This window comes from Camelina sativa, chromosome 20 (assembly GCF_000633955.1).
Source record: "Camelina sativa cultivar DH55 chromosome 20, Cs, whole genome shotgun sequence".
Classification (NCBI taxonomy): Eukaryota; Viridiplantae; Streptophyta; class Magnoliopsida; order Brassicales; family Brassicaceae; genus Camelina; species Camelina sativa.
In genome coordinates this window covers 7652287-7671084 of record NC_025704.1, presented here as the reverse complement: position 1 = coordinate 7671084, position 18798 = coordinate 7652287, and the positions used below count along the sequence as shown (strand labels likewise).

At 36.7% G+C, this 18798-nt stretch overlaps 2 protein-coding genes across 2 annotated transcripts; both read right to left on the bottom strand.

Moving 5' to 3' along the window:
* On the bottom strand, positions 4277-5689 carry LOC109124954 (O-acyltransferase WSD1-like). Its single transcript, XM_019242099.1, has 3 exons — positions 5325-5689; positions 4614-5198; positions 4277-4501 (listed from the first exon to the last, which is right to left on the bottom strand). The coding sequence occupies exons 1-3, from the start codon at positions 5496-5498 to the stop codon at positions 4424-4426; spliced, it is 837 nt and encodes a 278-aa protein (XP_019097644.1). The 5' UTR covers positions 5499-5689; the 3' UTR covers positions 4277-4423.
* LOC109131156 lies at positions 14548-18607 on the bottom strand. The gene is made up of 6 exons (XM_019241818.1): positions 17941-18607; positions 16690-17850; positions 16159-16623; positions 15606-16075; positions 15165-15265; positions 14548-15097 (listed from the first exon to the last, which is right to left on the bottom strand). Exons 1-6 carry the CDS (start codon positions 18605-18607, stop codon positions 14548-14550), a joined length of 3414 nt encoding a protein of 1137 aa, XP_019097363.1.

Genomic DNA, 18798 nt, shown 5'->3' with positions numbered 1-18798 from the left:
TGGTCACTTTCTTGTAATCTCTTTAGTCATTCTTGATCAATAAAGGAATCCGTTTCTTCATCCTAAACTGTCATTTTGATTTTCCGGTGAAACTTAGTTGTATGAGTTTTACTCGCACAATTATCTAAAATTGACGTGTATTATGACTTATGAGAATTAGATGAAATACCATTATTTTTAAATGACACTTGTAATATTTAATACCAAATGAACTAAAAAAATGCTACTTAAATAATTTTATTTTTATTTGGAAAAAATATCATTTAAACCATAAATTTTCAAATTATGGCCACCATGAATTTTGTTGTATGACATTTAAAATATCAACTTTTGCTGACTAGTCTTTTTAAACATTAATCTCTGTTCTAAGCCAAAAAATACATGACGTTAAATCCGATAACCGAGCAATTAACAGACATTACTGTACCGTTAACCACTATTCGTTAGTGACAAAACGATATTGTTTTGATATAAATTTTAATTTGAGAAAATGTCATATTAACCATGAACTTTTAAATTGAGACCATATAAACCATGAACTTTCAAATCTTGGCCATTTAAACCATGAACTTTCTTGTAAGCCATTTAAAACATCAACTTTCATTGAATGAAATTTTTTAGACATTAAATTTTGTTGACCAAGCCAAATTCGACATGACATTATTTATGTTAACAAAACAAGTGATATATGTGCTTTTAGTGTATTTCTTCTTCATTTAGTACTCACTTTTGGTCGTTTTTTGTCATGTATTTTGTGTCATTTTGTTTGTGTATTGAGTTTTCCAGGTATTAGAATGCCACACTAGAGTTTGAAGGATTGATCAGCTTATTTTAGTTTTATAGAATTAATCACTTTATTTAAGATTCTAGGTTTTCTATGCATTATTTTACCACATCTTTGTTGTGCTTTTGATTGTAACCCTTATGATGCTTCTTGTGCTTGTGATCTTGATATGTGTATTCTCCCTTGTGATCGATTGAAGTAAAATGTGTTAGCAAACTTAATAGTTTGACTTGATGTCTAAAAAATTTTAGTCAATAAAAGTTGATGTTTAAATGACATACAAGAAAGTTCATGGTTTAAATGGGCTAGATTTGAAAGTTCATGGTTTAGATGACCTCAATATAAAAGTTCATCGTTTAAGTGATATTTTTCTCAAATTAAAATTTTCATCAAAACAACATCGTTTTGTCACTAACGAAGAGTGGTCAACGACACAATAATGTCTGTTAGTTGCTCAGTTACCGGATTTAACATCATGTCTTTTATGGCTTGGTCAAAAAAATTTAATGTTTAAAAGAGCTAGCCAACGTAACTTAATGTTTAAAATGGCTAGTCCACGAAAGTTGATGTTTTAAATGAACTACAACAAAATTCATGATTTGAATAGCCAAAATTTGAAAGTTCATGGTTTAAGTGACATTTTTTCCTTTTTATTTTATTAAGTATAAGTTTAACTTTGACCCTGCAATCTCTATTAAATGCGGCTGTTAATAGTTTATAATTAACACAATTTAATCCATAATATAAAAGCATTTTGTTTCTCTCATCTCAAATAGTTTAGAATTCGGAAAATGATTTAAGGATATGTTAATTGTTTTTCTACATAAATTAATCATTTTCAACATATATTTCATTATTTGTTAATAGTTTGAATTTGAATAATATTGAAAACTACCATAGGTTTGCTCAACATGTAAATAAATAAATGTTTTTATAATTGAAGGGCTTTTTGTATATTTCATTATTTTGTATTTAGGATTACATTCATAAAACATATACACACAAAAGAAAAAATATCTTGACCACATTTTGCAACCCTGAGCGCCATTGGTCCAACAATGGTCCAACAATCATCAATAGTATCATTAATATTAATACTCCCTCTGTTTCAAAATGTAAGTTGTTTTGGTTGAATGTACACATATTAAGATAATTTTTGCTTTCTGTAGTCTCTAAAAAAACTCATGATTTTATCTCACTATTTAATTAAAGAAAAAAAGATAAATGGTTTAAAAAAATATAAACTTTACTTTTAGTTTGCTTTTTGTCTTGGTTGTTGGAAAACAACTTATATTTTGAAACAAAAAAAAATCTCCAAAACAACTTACATTTTGAAACAGAAGGAGTACTAATACTGTGAGAAAAATGTAACTTACAAATCAATCATTTACATTGACCCACGAGGCGGACCTTTTGTTGATCCGCCAACTGCCAACCAATCATTTATATTGTTGGTTAGAGAAATAAAAATATAAATTAGGGGAATTGGCAGAAATAACATAAAAAAAATTTATAATTTACTGGATGATTACTCTAACCATAAGGAGTTAATATACTCTATATATTATATAATATATATCTCTATACCCTTATCCATAACTTCTCCACCTTTACCTCCTTTCACCTTCACCACTTCAACCTCCTTTCAGCACCACCAACTCCACCTCTTTTACATCACCCTAGGGTTCACAGAGTACTATCCCTTAGGGTTTAGTTTTCCTACAGCCACCACCACTGCCGGCCACCGGCGACCGCCTTTCATCTTCGACCGGCGAATTCCGGCGAACTCCGGCCATCTCCGACCGCCGGCGAATTATGACCTCCGACGAACTCTGGCCATCTCCGGCGAACTCCGGCCATCTCCGACCTCCGGTGAACACCTCCGGCGAACTCCGGCCGCCGGCCTCCGACCTCCGGTGAACTCCTCCGGCGAACTCCGGCCGCCGGCCTCCGGTATAAAAAAATATTTTCATAAGGTAGTTTCTAAGTCCATAAACCGATATATGTTCGTTTTGCTTGCTCACATTTTTTGTCTTTTCAATGTTTTCATATTCATTTAAATATTTATACAAAAATAAAAATTATATTGCCTAATAACTCATTATTGTTTTCAACCTCTTCGAATATAGAAACTTTTTTTATTAGAGTTTCAAATTAGTTTTTCTAAATTAAATTTTACTTTAAAGTTTCATCAACAACAAGTTTAATTAGCATTAATCTAATGCTCATTCACCAACAATTCAAAAGACGAAATAGTTTTTGACATAAACCTAACAAAACTTCATCCGTAAATTGGATATATCTACATGAAAAGTATATGTTTTTTATATAAAACTTGAACTTATATAAAAAAATCTAAAAATAACCGAACTTATAATTTTGTTTTTCCCTACATAAAAGACAAAAAAAAACTTTTGGTCTAAAGTATGCTCCAAAAAGTTTGATGCCCTAATACTTGGCTTCAATTGCTTACCCTATGGGTTGGGCCTCGGCTGGGCCTTGAACCATATTTTATATTTACTCTAGGGTTATCGTGTTTGTTGGTTATGTTAATACTACTACATCATGAAAAAATGAACTATCATGATTTAATATGTTCAACATCACTACAAGAAATATGCGTATTTTTAGCATACGAAAAAACGCTATCATTTCGTTTCGATAGTGATTTTGTAAATGCTGTCTTTGCCGATGCTATCTTAGAGGGGGCACATATAATAGCGTTTTTTTTCTTTGCTATTATTTGTCTCTCTATAATAGTGCATTATTATCGCTATATTAAGATTATTAGTAGCATTTCAAATTTGCTATATTATAATTAACAGTGTGTAAAGTAGACTAAAACTTCTTCTTATTAGACAATGCATATGAGTCTCTCCATTGTAAATTTAGTTTGTGATGTTACTATCATATGCTTAAAAAATCATGTAGTTAAGATTGTGATGTCTTTTTATATCATACCATGATATGAGTTGCATTTTTCTATACTAATTAATTTGACTTCTATAGTTTTGAGTTATATGCTAATTTTATATTGGTATCATATATTTTTAGGAATCTTAGTATCAAATAGCTTTAGAATTAACCATCTTAAAAATAAAATATCAACAAAAATTCTCATAACATTTTCCACTTTTACATATAATATTTTACTTCCTAATAAACTTTTTTATTATGGCATTTGATATTATAATATTCTGCGGTTTTTCTTCTAAGTAGCTACGAAAAAATAAATATTTTTTTTATCCAATTGCATTTATGATAAAGCTAAATAGACATATCTAAAAATTCATTTCAGCGATGGAACAAAACTATTGCATTTTATAGTCAACCATAACATAGAGTAATTTTTTATAACTTTATAATAAATTAACTTTATAGGTTGTTCAAAAAAAAAAAAAAAAAGGAAAGCAAGAAAAAAAAAAAAACCAAAAAAAATTGAAATGATCAGTATATTTTAAAAATCATTAAAATAATAATTGCTGAGTAAACAAATAAAAGAAGTATAATATCCAAATTACTAAAATTCAAAAACAATGTAAGCTAAATCCGTGCGTAGCACGGGATGACTTCTAGTATTGTATAAGTTAATTATTAGATCAACTCTTAATAATATACATCATATCATATATATTGAATTTAATGTTTACCATATTGTCGTTTCATATAGCTAGAAAGAGCGGCTTGTGTAATTCCGAGTAGAACATCGTTGATAGTCTAATAACAGCAAATGTATATATACCACATATAAGATTAATAGAAAGCATAGATCCATTAAAAAAGGTAAGAGAAATCCTCAAGTGCGTTATGAACATAAATCAGAACGTACCATGTTCATAGCGTTCTTGATAAGTTTAATGTCATCTAGAGATATATTTCGGTGATAAAATCTCTTTGGATTGCTCCTGACATTCGCACCACCTTTCAGTGGCGTTTTGGTATCCTTCAAAAACAACAGAGTGGCAAAAAGTAACAACATATCTACAAGTGTATTCCAAATCAATATCATTGTAGAACCAATGGTGAATATTGCCCTTAAGAACCAGCCGGTTTTTTCAAGGCTATGCGGCACCGTGCTTCGCCGTTTCACGGAAGGAATAGCAGTAGAAGACATGTCTGGATTTGATGTTTTATGGGTACATGCGAGAAGGAGGGAAATGAAGGACATTCCATCTCCCAACGCATGGTTAAATCTTATTACACCCACTGCCTCAGCATCAGAGGTTTTGACGTTAAGGATGTGAATGTCCCACAAGGGTCTTGATTTATCAAGAGGAATCATTGTGAGACGTGAGATATAATCATCGACGAAGCTTTGTCCACCTTCACATATCTCTTCTGGATCTATGTATGGTACGATTACATGATCTTCTACATTGACTTTGGTCTCTATCCATTTTGCACCATTGTCAGACTATTAAGATAAAACACATGGAGACCAAATTCTTATTCAGGTGATGTTTGAATACACATCACTTACAAATAATCGAAAATAACTATAATGTATAAGAAAGTATGGCATATGTGTATAAGTGGGCACCAGTTTGCTGGAGAAACGAGGATGCTTGTAGACATTATGCCTCAAAGCATCAAGATTAATTTTGGTTTTGAAACCAATATTTATGATGACACATAAGTCTATGCCTGGCGACTGGAATACTCGCGCCATCGGGCTGAGTGGCTCCTCCTCCTCATGCTTCATTCTCCCTTTCATCTTAGATGTGCATCTCTTATCTCTCTTTCCAACGCTATTTATTAGGAAAGTTTGTCTTCTTATTTTTTTTTTTTCTTTTTCTGTTAAAGGGTTAAAATGCTAAAGACAAAGATGCTTTACATATACAGTATAGTATTCTTGAACATCAAAAAATTATAAAGAGACTTTGATTGACGATTAATTCTTTCAACAAACATACAAAAAATTGTAGAGGCAGACATAATGAGGTAGTACTTAAGTGTTTGTGTATGTTCAGTTACGTCTATGTTATTATTTTTTAAGATATTATAAAGGAAATATTTAGTCTGTAAGTATACTTTGAAGATTAGATGAGTAAAATTACTATTTTTCCATATTATATATATATATATATATATATATATATATATATACATATATATTTTATTTGAATGTATAATTGATTGATCAAACTATGTGAATATGTACAAACAGCCCAAGATGAGACTAGGTTTTGAGTTCTTGAGACTTTAAATCGTAGCAATAGAAAAAGCTAAAACATATGGAAACGTTGCTAGATGATGAAAAGCAGCTAATTGAGATCGACTCTTCCTTTTTATGCCATGGATGGTGAATGAGCAAACCAACACTGAGGCAGGCCGCGGAGACGGGTACTCTTGGCGTAGCTAGTCCAGTGACAGTGACACGATCCTATTACGTATAAGTTTGTCAATTAAATTCAAAATGAGCTGCTGAAAATCCTACAAAATGATCCTACTTCTGTTTCCTATATTTAATTTATGCGTCTATTACTAGTTCATAACCAAGTGTATCTATAATGTGCAAACATTTTGTTTCTCTCATCTCAAAATACTTTAGAATGTATCAAACATTTTAAGGATACGTAATTGTTTTCTTGTTTTCTACTTATAATAATCATTTTTAACATATGTTTTATTATTTACTAGTATTAGTTTAACATTGAAAGATATTGAAAATACTATAGTTTTGCTCAAAAATTAAATAAAAAAGCTGCTCTTGTTATTGAAGAGTTTTTTTTTGGTATTATTTATAGTATTACATTTTGGGTAAAATGAAACATATATACAAAAAAATTAAAAATTCACCACTATAATTTTGCACCCGCCATCGCCACAGGTCTGAAATCATCAAATAATGTCATGAGGAAAGCATGCATAACCGCTCAAAATTAGCAAATCACGTAGTAAATTAAATTATATACCTAAAATTATGTTCGAAGTGTTTTGAGAATTAAATAATCGAAAGATGACTAAAAAGAGTACTCTGCTTTGTTGATGTGTCAACCAATCAAGTACATTGTTGGTTAGAAAAATTTAAATTCAACAAAAGAAAGTACGATTACACTTAATGTGACTTTGAGAGAGCAAAAAGAAAAAATTGTGCTGCCACGTAAATACTACAAAACCTCTCTAAATTTCTTAAAAATTTAAAATACTACTTTTAAAAGGTTTTTTCAAAAGATACGACATTTAAAAAAAAAAAATCCAAAACTACCACAAGCACAAACAATTGATTATTAAAGATGTGAAAGTTTATTTTCTAGGTTTGGGTTTTTTGTGTCTACAAAAAATTAGCTCAGTCGAGCCAATTAAGTGGGAAATTGTTTACATACAAGACATTATGCAGAGAGGTATGTGCTTGGCGTGTCAAAGAATCCGCACTTATATTTGTATTTCTAGAAATAAGAGATAAAGAAGAAAATTTCTTCATGTCGATCTTGATATCGTCAAGATTTGGGTTGACAATTTTAGAATGTATCAACAGAGCACAATGCTTTTTTTAGTTTTCTTTCGAAAATTTAATTCTCAAAACGCCTGGACATAATTTTAGGTATTTAATTTAATTTACCACGTGATTGCTAATTTTGAGCGGTTATTAATAGTTCATAATTAACCAAGTGTATCTATAATGTGAAAAGATTTTATTTCTCTCATTTCAAAATACTTTAGAATGTATCAAACATTTTAAGGATAAGTAATCGTTTTCTAGTTTTCTATTTAAAGTAATCATTTTTAGCATATGTTTCCTTATTTACTAGTAATAGTTTAACATTGAATGATATTGAAAATACTATAATTTTGCTCAAAATTTAAATAAAAAAGCTGCTCTTATTATTGAAGAGTTTTTTTATTGTATTATTTAGAGTATTACATTATGGGTAAAATAAAACATATATACAAAAGAATTAAAAATTCACCACTATAATTTTGCACCCATCATCGCCACATGTAAGAAATCATCAAATAATGTCGTGAGGAAAGCATGCATACCCGCTCAAAATTAGTAAATCATATGGTAAATTAAATTCAATACCTAAAATTATGTTCCATGCGTTTTGAGAATTAAATAATCGAAAGATAACTAAAAAGAGTACTATGTTGGTGCCCCAACCAATCAATTACATTGGTTGTTAGAAAATTTGAAATTCAACAAAAGAAAGTACGATTACACTTAATGTGACTTTGAGAGAGCAAACAAAAAAAATTGTGGTGCCACGTAAATACTACAAAACCTCTCTAAATTTCTTTTTTTTTGGTAGACCATAGGAAACAACGGTCTCCTACAATTTATTAAAAAAGGAAAGAAATTACAAACGGACATGCCGCAGAACGGCAGTTTCATTAGAGTCCTATAACCTCACTAAACTAACAACATCCGGATAAACATCCAAATAATAAAAATTAAGCGGTAACGAAAACGCATAGTATTTAAAATACTACTTTTCTGTTTTTTTTCCAAAAAATACCATATTTTCTGTTTTATTTTCAAAAACATCACAACCACAAAAAAATAATTTTTAAGGATGTGAAATTTATTTTTCTAGATTAGAGGTTTGTGTTTTTTTGTCGACAAAAGATTAGCTCAGATGAGCCAATTGAATGGGAAACTGTTTACATACAAGACATTATGCAGAGAGGTACACACTTGACATGCCAAAAAATCTGTACTTACATTTATATTTCTAGAGATAAGAGATAATGAGCCCTGTAGATCTTGATTCAGATTGACAATTTTAGATTTAAGATATAATTATTAGGAAGTAGAGTTTAGTGTTTAGGATTTAGGCTTTAGTTTTTAGTTTATTTTGTAGTATTTTTGGAAAATACACATTTTAGTGGTATTTTTAGAAAATAAAAATAAAATAGTATTTTTGGAACAAAAATTTTTTAGTGGTATTTATGATAATTACCCATATTATTATTCAGTATTAAATGTTTGTTGTAGTTGTTTCAAACATTGGTTTAAGACTTAGTACGATAGTGGTTGTGTATTGTCACATTAAGTTGTGTGTGGTCCGTATGTCTACATTTATAATGTTGTCGTCGAATGTAAAGATAAGTAATTTCCAGTTAAAAGTATACTACAATCACTAGAAGAATAGTTGTGTATAGTTACGATTTTATTTATAGGTATAACTCATTTGATCCCACATCACAGAATCTATCGGATGATGCATTTTTCCATCTGTGCTCTTATTATTGAAATGCCACCGTAAGTCTTTCGCCGTGTCCTCTGACCTGAACATCCTCTTGAGACGTGGAATTATCGGAAAGTACCTAAGTACTTTCTGTGGAGTCCCTTTCTTCACCTCACCAGTTCGCTTGTTAATCTTCCATCGCGAAGATTTGCATTTAGGACAACTGTCGAGCTCCTCATACTGATTTCTAAACAGACAACAGTCATTCAGACAAGCGTATATCTTTTCATAACCCATATCAAAAGATTTAAAGAATTTCTTCACCTCATACAAGGACGTGTGCAATACATTATCCTTGGGTAGCATCTGTTTTAAAGTCTCAAGTAGACTATCAAAATTTTTGTCAGACCAACTGCTCTGAGTCTTTAACCGAAAGAGTGAAACAGTCGCAGATAGCTTGCTGTACTTTGTGCAACCTGGATACAGTGGTGCTTCTGCATCAGCTAGCTTGGCTAAGAACTCATCTTCTACCTTATCATCCCCTTCAGCAACATCAATTAAATCACCATGACTAACAAGCTCTTCATCCATAAACTCCGCAGCTTTGAACAAACCTAATATCTCTTCGTTCCACTGGCTTGTGTTCTTTCTACACTCAGTCCTTGATTTCACTTCTCCATGATGAAACCAGTCATCCCTCGACTTGTAACTCCAATCCATTCCTCTTGTTACAAGATGATCAACAACATCAGCGACTGAGTGGCGATATACGTTGCGACAGTCAATACACAGGCAAATAATAATTGAATTGTCTCCTAAACCTGCAGCCACAGACCTCACAAAATCCCATGCACCTTTCTCATAACCAGGATCCGTTCTGCAATGAAGATAAAAGCAAAAACCAAAGGAAAAAACGAGTTACAAACTTTTAAAAAAACTTAAATATAACAACTAAACCAATAAACTCAACTATACAAAACGTTTTCACATACCTGTTAAGATGAACCCATGTCTTTTCCATAACCATTATATGTCCTTACCCATAAAGAAAACAAAACAAAAACATAAGAATAACACAAACACCAAACAAATACCAAACAAACACTAGACAAACACACCAAACAAACATATTCACACATTCAGCAACAATTTATTAAAATGAAATATCAAACAACCAATTCGTTCAACTCTTAAACAATTTATCAAAACGAAATATCAGTTTCATTGAGAGAACTAGCCTCTGTGTTCTGATGCAAGCAGGCAGAAGATCCAGCTAATGAGATGTGATTACCTGACAAAATTCAAATCGGTCAAAATTAAAATCAGAGTAAAGAACTATAATACATTTATTGAATGCCTTATACCTTTCAGGTGGATGAGATCAGCTGAATTCGAATCTACTGAGATCGGAGAGAGACAGAGGCAGAGAGAGACAGAGGCGGAGAGAGACAAAGGCAGAGAGAGACAGAGGCGGAGAGAGACAAAGGCGGAGAGACCGAGGCAGAAAGAAACTAAGACAGAGAGCGACAGAGACACAGAGTGCGACGGAGAGAGAGACTGACGGAGCCATAGAGAACGACGGAGACAGAGAGCGACAGAGACAAAGCGATGGATACCGGTAAGAGGGACAGATCTAAACGGATATTTTGCTACATAGAGAATGTCGAAATTTTTTCTTGTTGAGAATCGGAATCTAGACAATGAGAATCGAGATTACATGGAATGGGTATTGAGATTTCAAGAAAGGAAAAAAAAAACTTTGAGATTGAGATAAGAGATCTGAAAAGTTTAGAGAATCTGAAAAGCTTTTTGTTTTCTGGGTTTTTTATTTTTTGGCTAAGTGTAAAAGACTGTCTTCAATTTTTGGTCAAAGAATCGAAACTTTTTTTAGTTTGCGGGAAAAAACCCATATAGTTTGCCTCCAAAATACACCTTCCCGGCTATAATATTGATTTTTATGTTCCCGCTAAATGAAATTATATACTAGCGTTAATATAATGCTACAAAATACTTGGCATCCGATTTTGGTACTTTTAGTACTAGTTCGTAAATTTGTACTACAAAGGTCTGCTACCGAAGCTCATTTTTGTTGAAGTGCAGTGCCTCTCTCCGTCTGTCTTTCTAGCCAAACGAGGTGGTACTTGCACGATAGCATTTTCGGATCCTTGTGATGATGTCATCTCACGTGCGTAGTTTCTCCTTTTAAAAAATAAGTTTGGTGAGTACGATCTTTTAGACAACAACTGTGAAGATTTTGCTATCTATTGCAAAACTGGTTTGTTTGTTTTATCCATGGCCACCAAGTTTGGAAGTAGTGGTCAGGCCAACTGTAACGCCCCCGAACCGTACTAGGACCACGCAGGCCTTCGGACGGCACCGTGACGCCACTATGGAAACGTCCACCGACGATCCGGCCGAGTACAAGAACGAATCAAGACCCTTTGGCCAGTCCATCGGTGAGGTTCCCGACCACACGACACATCCTTAAGGCTTTGCAACCCTACAGACACGCCGTGTGTTGAGCTGACTCGGACAAAGTCTATATCAGTACGACTCGCTTAAATAAAATAAATCCGAAATGCATTAAAATTTAAAAGGTTTTGCTTTAAACGTTTACACAAAAGATTAACAAGGCGTAGTGCCAAAGTTTTGTTCACGATAAAACATACTTTTAATTTTTACAACACCAAAATAAAACTACTCCGGAGTCCTTTCGTTCACCACGCCCTCTAGTTCCCTCTAGGGTTACCTGCAGCACAACAATATTATCATAAGTAATATAAGATTACTTAGTGAGCTCAGGGTTCCTGCAAAGAATTAAACCCCAACCCCAAACCCCATCAACAAACAACATGCAAGCATATATAATTAACATGCGAACATAAGCAATCAACATGCAAGCAAGTATAACAACATGCGAGCATAAGAATTAACATGCAAGCAAAATAAACCTTTGGCAAGGAAGCGCACAACACAACAAACAATCAGAGATAACATGCGGAAGCTGATAAGCTGAGCAAAGTTATTCTACAAGCATTCACAACTACTTGTAATAACATACAACAACATGCAAGCACAAACACGAGACATGCAACAATTTAACTTGAAATAAAACGATAATTTTAACAAGTTAACGCTCATAGGGCCCGGTATACATATGTTCCCTTAAACCCCTCACGAATCACCGAGTTGCAACCACTAAGGCATGCGATCGGATCTTACTCAAAGCCACACCGTCGTGTAGACAGTCTCGGCCAGGGTAACGAGCCCAGTAACCTCCGAGCTCTTCGTAACCAACCCTACACACACACGAACATGGGTTGCATGTCGCGGCTGTATGTGGTACGGAATGGGAAAGATGACAATACCAAGTTATATTACGCATAGCCGGAAATTCTCGCGGACTAATACGCATTATAACCTCACCGAAATTTATACTTGAGTTTATATGATTTACGCTCATAAGATCTCAAGTATTTTAACTAGTTACCACCCTTGTCGCTAGATCATTTCGATCTAGTAACCGGTGTAACCTCACCTTGCATGCAACTTAACAAGAAAAACGTAAAAGAATTTTAAGTAAATGCAACTAAATGATCCATGCAAACCGCGCACTAGATGGATGTTTTTAACTCTCCATCTAAGCCGGCAAATTATGTGCCTGAACTCACAGTAAACCGTTGGTGATCGGTCTCCCTTGGTGAAGCTTCTTTTGCGGCACACTTGGATCTTCTCTTCGGTTAGAATCGATTTTTTTATCCATCTAACCTTGGTTGATAGTCTCGTCTTGCGTCTTCTCTCCTTCTCTTCTTTCACTCGCGGCAACACCCTCCTTCTTTCTCTATTCTCTCTCTCTCACTTCTTTATTTTCTCTCCCAAGTTTTTCTCTCCTTACCCCTTGATCACTTGTGCGAAAATGAGAGAGATGAGGAGCTATTTATAGAGTGGTTGGGCGGTAGAGGCAACCAATGCATGTGGAGAGCTTGCTTTCCATTAGTGTTTATTAGAGCATGAAAAAACACTTGTGAGGATGTCGATCAGCCACCTTGAATTCCACTAAGTTCTCCCTTGAATTCTTTAATCACCACTAACTCCACTAATCCACCTTGAATTATTTAATTCTTCCACTAACTCCCACTATCTTCTTCAAGATTAAAATAATCTTCCACTAACTTCCACTAACTTTTCATGATTAAAATAATCATTCCACAATCTCTTCTTTACTTAAAAGATTTTTGGTAGAATCGGTTAGTGTCTTGGTCGATCCTCGTCGACTCTCGGCAATAATTGGTCCGTCTCGGCACTCTCGGCAATTTTTCTCGGACACTCTCGGCAGCTATCGGCAATTCTCGGACTCCCTCGGTCCTTCGGTCATCTTCGGGCAACTCGGCCAATTCTCAATTTGTCTAGAATTTCTCGGACTTCTGTTCATTAAATTTTCTTCTTTCCTTGTTGGCTTCTCTTTCTCATCTTTTGGCCTTGAGACTTCATTTTGTAATTTACCTCTTGGTGAGGGTCATTACATTCTCCCCCCCCCCCCTTAATAGAATTCGTCCCGAATTCCATAGGGTTCCGACGGCCCTGCCTCATCTTCTTCGGCGAACAGTTGAGGATACTTGGCACAAATCCTATCCTCATCTTCCCAAGTGGTGACATTACGGTTCTGCTTTCCCCAAAATACTTGGATTTGAGGGATACTCCTATTCTTCAACTTCCGAGTCCTTCTCTACCCTATCCCAAACGGTCCTTCAGGATAAGTAAGATTTGGCTCCAACTCCTCGATAGTTTCTGGCACAATCATGGTAGGATCTGGTACATGCTTCCGTAGTTGTGATGAGGACATCGAACCACCAAGCCATATTATCCAAGCTCCATATGTGCCAAGCAGACCAATGACTAGGACCAGGAGCAAAAGCATAGAAAAGAAGTTCAACATCTTTCTGGAGCAGCTGGAACATGAAGGACTGAACCCCCTTGATCAGTTTGAAGCCATTCGCCTAACCCCATCGGAGAGCTCCCAACTAAAGGCCGTCTTCAACGAAATACCTCCGACGATTCAGGACGAGCCAGGAGATGAGCCATATATCAAATTAAAGCTTTCTGAGTCTAGTTTCCGGAGAACCAACGAGCGTCGAGATAACTGCTATAAATCTCCAGATATGGACCGAACAGTAAACACATGTCCAGTGGACTCTCTAATAAGCAATAAGGTTAAATGGGCTTTATTCACCCCCAAACTTGAAGCCCACTTAAGCACGTGTTATTTGGCACTAGAAGACATCTAGAAGGCTCTCTCACTCGTCCAGAATATCCCGAGATCGAAGAAGAATCATGTCATGAAGTCAAGATATCAAATTTGCCTTAATCGACACCCTTGATATTCTCCTTTCTACACAACGTCTCTTTCCTTTATTTTTCTGATTTTGTTCTGGTTTTCCTTGTTCTTCTCTTTGCAGGATTTATGTGTTTTTCCTTAGAATAAGTTATGAACCTGGCTATATAATGCCTTGAGTTGTAGTTCTTTTTTTTCCACCTTTTGATTAATAAAAATTGCTTGTTTCTGTTTCACAAAAGAAACCATTGCTCTCTAATTCGTGAGTGTGTCCGAATTCTTGAGTGTTCTAAGAAGTATCAGTAGACTTTCACATCTATTGTGGTTCTTATCAATCCACCATTCATCTCCACCCTATCTGGGTTAGTTAGAAAGGTCTTTAGACCAGCTAACGACTCATCCTTGTTTTGGTTCAAGATCATTTTGTAGCCAAAGCTCATATCAAGTTGTGAAACATGGAAGACTTTATGTAGTCGCATCATCTCTGGCATAGCTAGCCGGTAAGCTACTTCTCCAACTCGTTGCTCAATCGGGTATGGCCCGATGAACCTTACTGCGAGTTTTACCACCTTACCAAATTGATCCTTTCCTTTTTGTGGTGCGACTTTCAAATACACCATGTCTCCAACTTTAAACTCCACTTCCCGCCTTTTACGATCTGCGTACTTCTTTTGGAGGTCTTGTGCCTTCTTCATAGTCTCCCGTATGAACTTGATCTTCTCCGTCGTCTCATCAATCAACTTGTGATTGAAACTTGTCCTCTCCCCAACTTCGGTCCAACATAGAGGCGTTCGACACGGCCTTCCGTACATTGCCTCAAATGGCGACATGCCAATGCTTGTGTGATAACTGTTTTTATACGCAAACTCGACCAATGGCAAATTCTTTTCTCAATCTGATGACCACTGCAAAGCACATAGTCGGATCATGTCCTCTATGGTTCGGATAGTCCTTTCCGTCTGTCCGTCTGTCTCCGTGTGGAATGAGGTGCTCATGTGAACATCTGTTCCCAACGCCCTGTGCAAATCTTGCCAAATATTGATGCGAACTTGGGGTCACGATCGGAAACAATATTTGCTGGCACTCCATGAAGATTCAAAATTTCATCAATACACTTCTCTGCTAAAACTAGCGCTTGGTCTGTACTTCTTACTGGAACCAAATGGGCTACCTTGGTTAAACGATCAACCACTACCCATACTGCATCATTGATTCTCCCTTTTCTGATAGGTAGACCAGTAATGAAATCCATCGAGATAGAGTCCCATTTCCAGGTCGGTATGGGCAAGTTGCGTAGCAAACCTGCTGGCACTTGATGCTATACCTTGATTCTTTGACATGAATCGCATTGACTTACCCACTTCGCTACTGCTCTCTTTAATCCAGGCCAATGATAGTATCTACGAACGTCCTTGTACATCTTGGTGCTTCCCGGGTGTATACTCAACGCTGAGCTGTGAGCCGCTCTCAATATCTCCTCTCGTAATCCACTCCGATCAGGTACAGTTACTCTCCCATTGAGAAGTAGAGTGTCATCATCGGCTAAATGATAACCGCTAGCATTTGGTCCTTCTGAACTTTTCAGTTCCTCGATAATCTTCATCAGATTGTCGTCTTGGTGTTGTTCCTCACGAATTCGGTGTAACAAGCTCGCTTGAGTTACGGCTTGTAAACCCAACGGCTCGCTAGTCTCTCCTTCTAAGGCTAAAAGCCTAACCTCCTTCAATTCGTCGGCCAAAAACTCCACATCCTTCTCAGCATCAACTTGTGTTTTTTTCGGCTTAGCGCATCTGCTACTACATTCGCCTTGCCTGGGTGGTACCGGATCTTCAAATCATAATCGGCTATGAATTCCATCCACCTTCTCTGACGCAAATTAAGATCCGGTTGCGTGAACAAGTATTTAAGACTTTGATGGTCCGTAAATACCTGAACCGCTTCTCCATACAAGTATGATCTCCATATCCTCAAAGCAAACGCCACGGCTGCCATCTCTAGGTCATGAGTGGGGTAATTCTCCTCATGCTTCCTTAGCTGTCTGGAGGCATAGGCAATCACTCTATTCCCTTGCATCAGAACACATCCAACGCCCACTCTTGACGCGTCTGTAAACACAGAATATGGTTGGTTTGGCTTGGGTAGGGCTAACATTGGTGCTGTCGTTAGCGCTTCCTTCAGCTTCCTGAAAGCTTTCTCCATGTCTTCACTCCATAAAAACGGTACTCCTTTCCCAGGAAGTCGTGTTAAAGGCTTCGCAATAGTTGAGAACCCCTTCACGAACTTCCGATAATAGCCTGCCAGGCCTAAGAAACTTCGAACTTCCGACACTGTGGTTGGCTTCGGCCAATCCTGTATGGCTGCAATCTTTTCTGGGTCTGCGGACACGCCCTGTTCCGAAACTCGGTGCCCCAGAAATCCAATCTCTCTTTGCTAAAACTTACACTTGCTGAACTTCGCGAACAGCTTAACTTCCCTTAACCTCTCCAACACTTTCCTCAAATGCTCCGAGTGTTCCTCCGCACTCCGCGAGTATATAAGGATGTCATTGATGAATATTATCATGAATCGATCCAAATAGTCATGGAAAACTTCATTCATCAATCGCATAAATGCCGCCGGTGCATTGGTAAGTCCAAACGGCATTATTACAAACTCATACTGACCGTATCTTGTTTGAAATGCCGTCTTCATTACATCTTGTTCCGCAATTGAGATTTGATGATAGCCGGAGGCTAAATCAATCTTTGAAAACCAACTTGCTCCTCTGAGTTGATCTAATAACTCATCAATCCTTGGCAAAGGATACTTGTCCTTGATGGTTATGTTATTAATTCCTCGGTAATCAATACACAAGCGCATGCTTCCGTCCTTCTTCTTGAAAAAAAGCACTAGGGCTCCCCATGGCGATGAACTTGGTCGTATAAAACCTTTCTCCAACAAGTCTTCTAACTGAGTCTTGAGTTCAGCAAACTCGGCTGGTACCATGCGATACGGTGCCTTAGCAATCGGGGTAGCTCCGGGCTGAAGGTTTATGGTAAAAGGATGGCTCCTTGGTGGAGGCAGTCCTTCCAACGGTCTAAACACGTCCTCAAAGTCCTTGACTGTGGTAATATCCTCAACCTCCATGCCTTCCTTGTCATCTCCTCCCAAGGCGGTAAGAGTGACTAGATAAATTTCCTCTTCTTCAACTGATCTTCCAATCCTTGCTGCCGATGCGAAGTATGCCATTTTACTCGGACTGATTCCATAGAAAAGTAGAGGTGTCCTTCCTCCATTTTCAAATATAACCCTGCTCCTGCTGCAGTCTATATGGGCTTGGTGTTCCGATAACCAATCCATTCCCAAAATAACATCGAACCTATCCAACGGCATCACTAGAGGATTTACCGGAAGGTTCGTATCTTGCAAGACTATCGACACTTTCTTGATCCATCTTCTTGTCTTCAACGGCGGTTTATTACCAGCAGTGTAGACATTAATGTTCACCTCTTCCTCCTCACACAAGTCTCCAAACTTGTCAGCCACTTCAGGAGTCACAAAACTATTGGACGCTCCCGAATTGAACAATACATGCGTGGGGTTACCACAAACAAGTAGAGTTCCTAAACGCAAAGCAAATACCACAATGCAATGCAATAAACTAATCACACAAACACGTAATCAATCACAAGAGAGATAGAACCCAATCAAACCTGTTATAGGACCCTTCGCGGCCTGCTGAGGTTTAGGTGGCTCTACTCCTAAAGCAAAAACATTTGCCGGGGTTGCTTGCTTCTTCGCTGGGGGTTCCTTCACTTGGTTCGCTGCCTGGGCACGGTTCACAGTTTGGGCATTCGGTTTGGCCGGCCTTGATGGACATGAGTTTGCATAGTGTCCTAACTCGCCACAGTAGAAACATGTGACAGTTGACAGATTGGTACTCTTCGTTTCCTCAACAGTTGGGCAAGCTCGAGCAAAATGCCCCACTTGACCACACACATAGCATCCTCGCGGATCCATGTTGTTCACATTACGGCCTCCTTGGTTGACATTCATTTTAACTTTACCACGGCCTGCGCCCCAATTCCGTCCTACCAATTGATTCACTTTCCTAGTGTTCACCACCTTAGTCTGTTGGACGGGTTCCTTCTTTTTCTCCTTAGCCGAAATCTCCTTCTCTGTCTCAATGGCTTCCTCAACACTTACTGCTCTCTCCTCTACCTCCGCGACACTCCGGTATGTCACAGCATGCAACCTTCCCTTTATATCTGGCCTGAGTCCGTTAAAGAATCTTCGGGCCATAGCTAACTCATCATCATTTCCTTGGTACAAATACCTCCGAAGTCTTGTAAAAACTCTTCCATAAGCTCGAACAGTCATCTCACCTTGTTCCAGTTGCAGGAACTTATTCTCTAGTCAATCACGTGACTCTGGTGGAAAGTACTTTAGCTCAAACTCCCTCTTAAAGATTTCCCACGTTATCGTCTGATATCGATAGCGAGGAACTACGCCATCCCACCATGCACGAGCATCTTCTTCTAAGAAGTTAACCGAGACCGGTCTCCTATACT

What these genes read in the sequence shown, in the direction of transcription:
- LOC109124954 (XM_019242099.1), bottom strand. Translation starts at nt 5,498, where the DNA reads ATGAAAGGGAGAATGAAGCATGAGGAGGAGGAGCCACTCAGCCCGATG. An exon ending in CTCGTTTCTCCAGCAAACTG is followed by an intron (nt 5,199 to 5,324) that starts GTGCCCACTTAT and finishes TTATCTTAATAG; the next exon opens with TCTGACAATGGTGCAAAATG. An exon ending in TCAAGAACGCTATGAACATG is followed by an intron (nt 4,502 to 4,613) that starts GTACGTTCTGAT and finishes TGCTGTTATTAG; the next exon opens with ACTATCAACGATGTTCTACT.
- LOC109131156 (XM_019241818.1), bottom strand. Translation starts at nt 18,607, where the DNA reads ATGACTGTTCGAGCTTATGGAAGAGTTTTTACAAGACTTCGGAGGTAT. An exon ending in GGTATTTACGGACCATCAAA is followed by an intron (nt 16,076 to 16,158) that starts GTCTTAAATACT and finishes TATGATTTGAAG; the next exon opens with ATCCGGTACCACCCAGGCAA. An exon ending in AGAGAGCAGTAGCGAAGTGG is followed by an intron (nt 15,266 to 15,605) that starts GTAAGTCAATGC and finishes AGATTTGCACAG; the next exon opens with GGCGTTGGGAACAGATGTTC.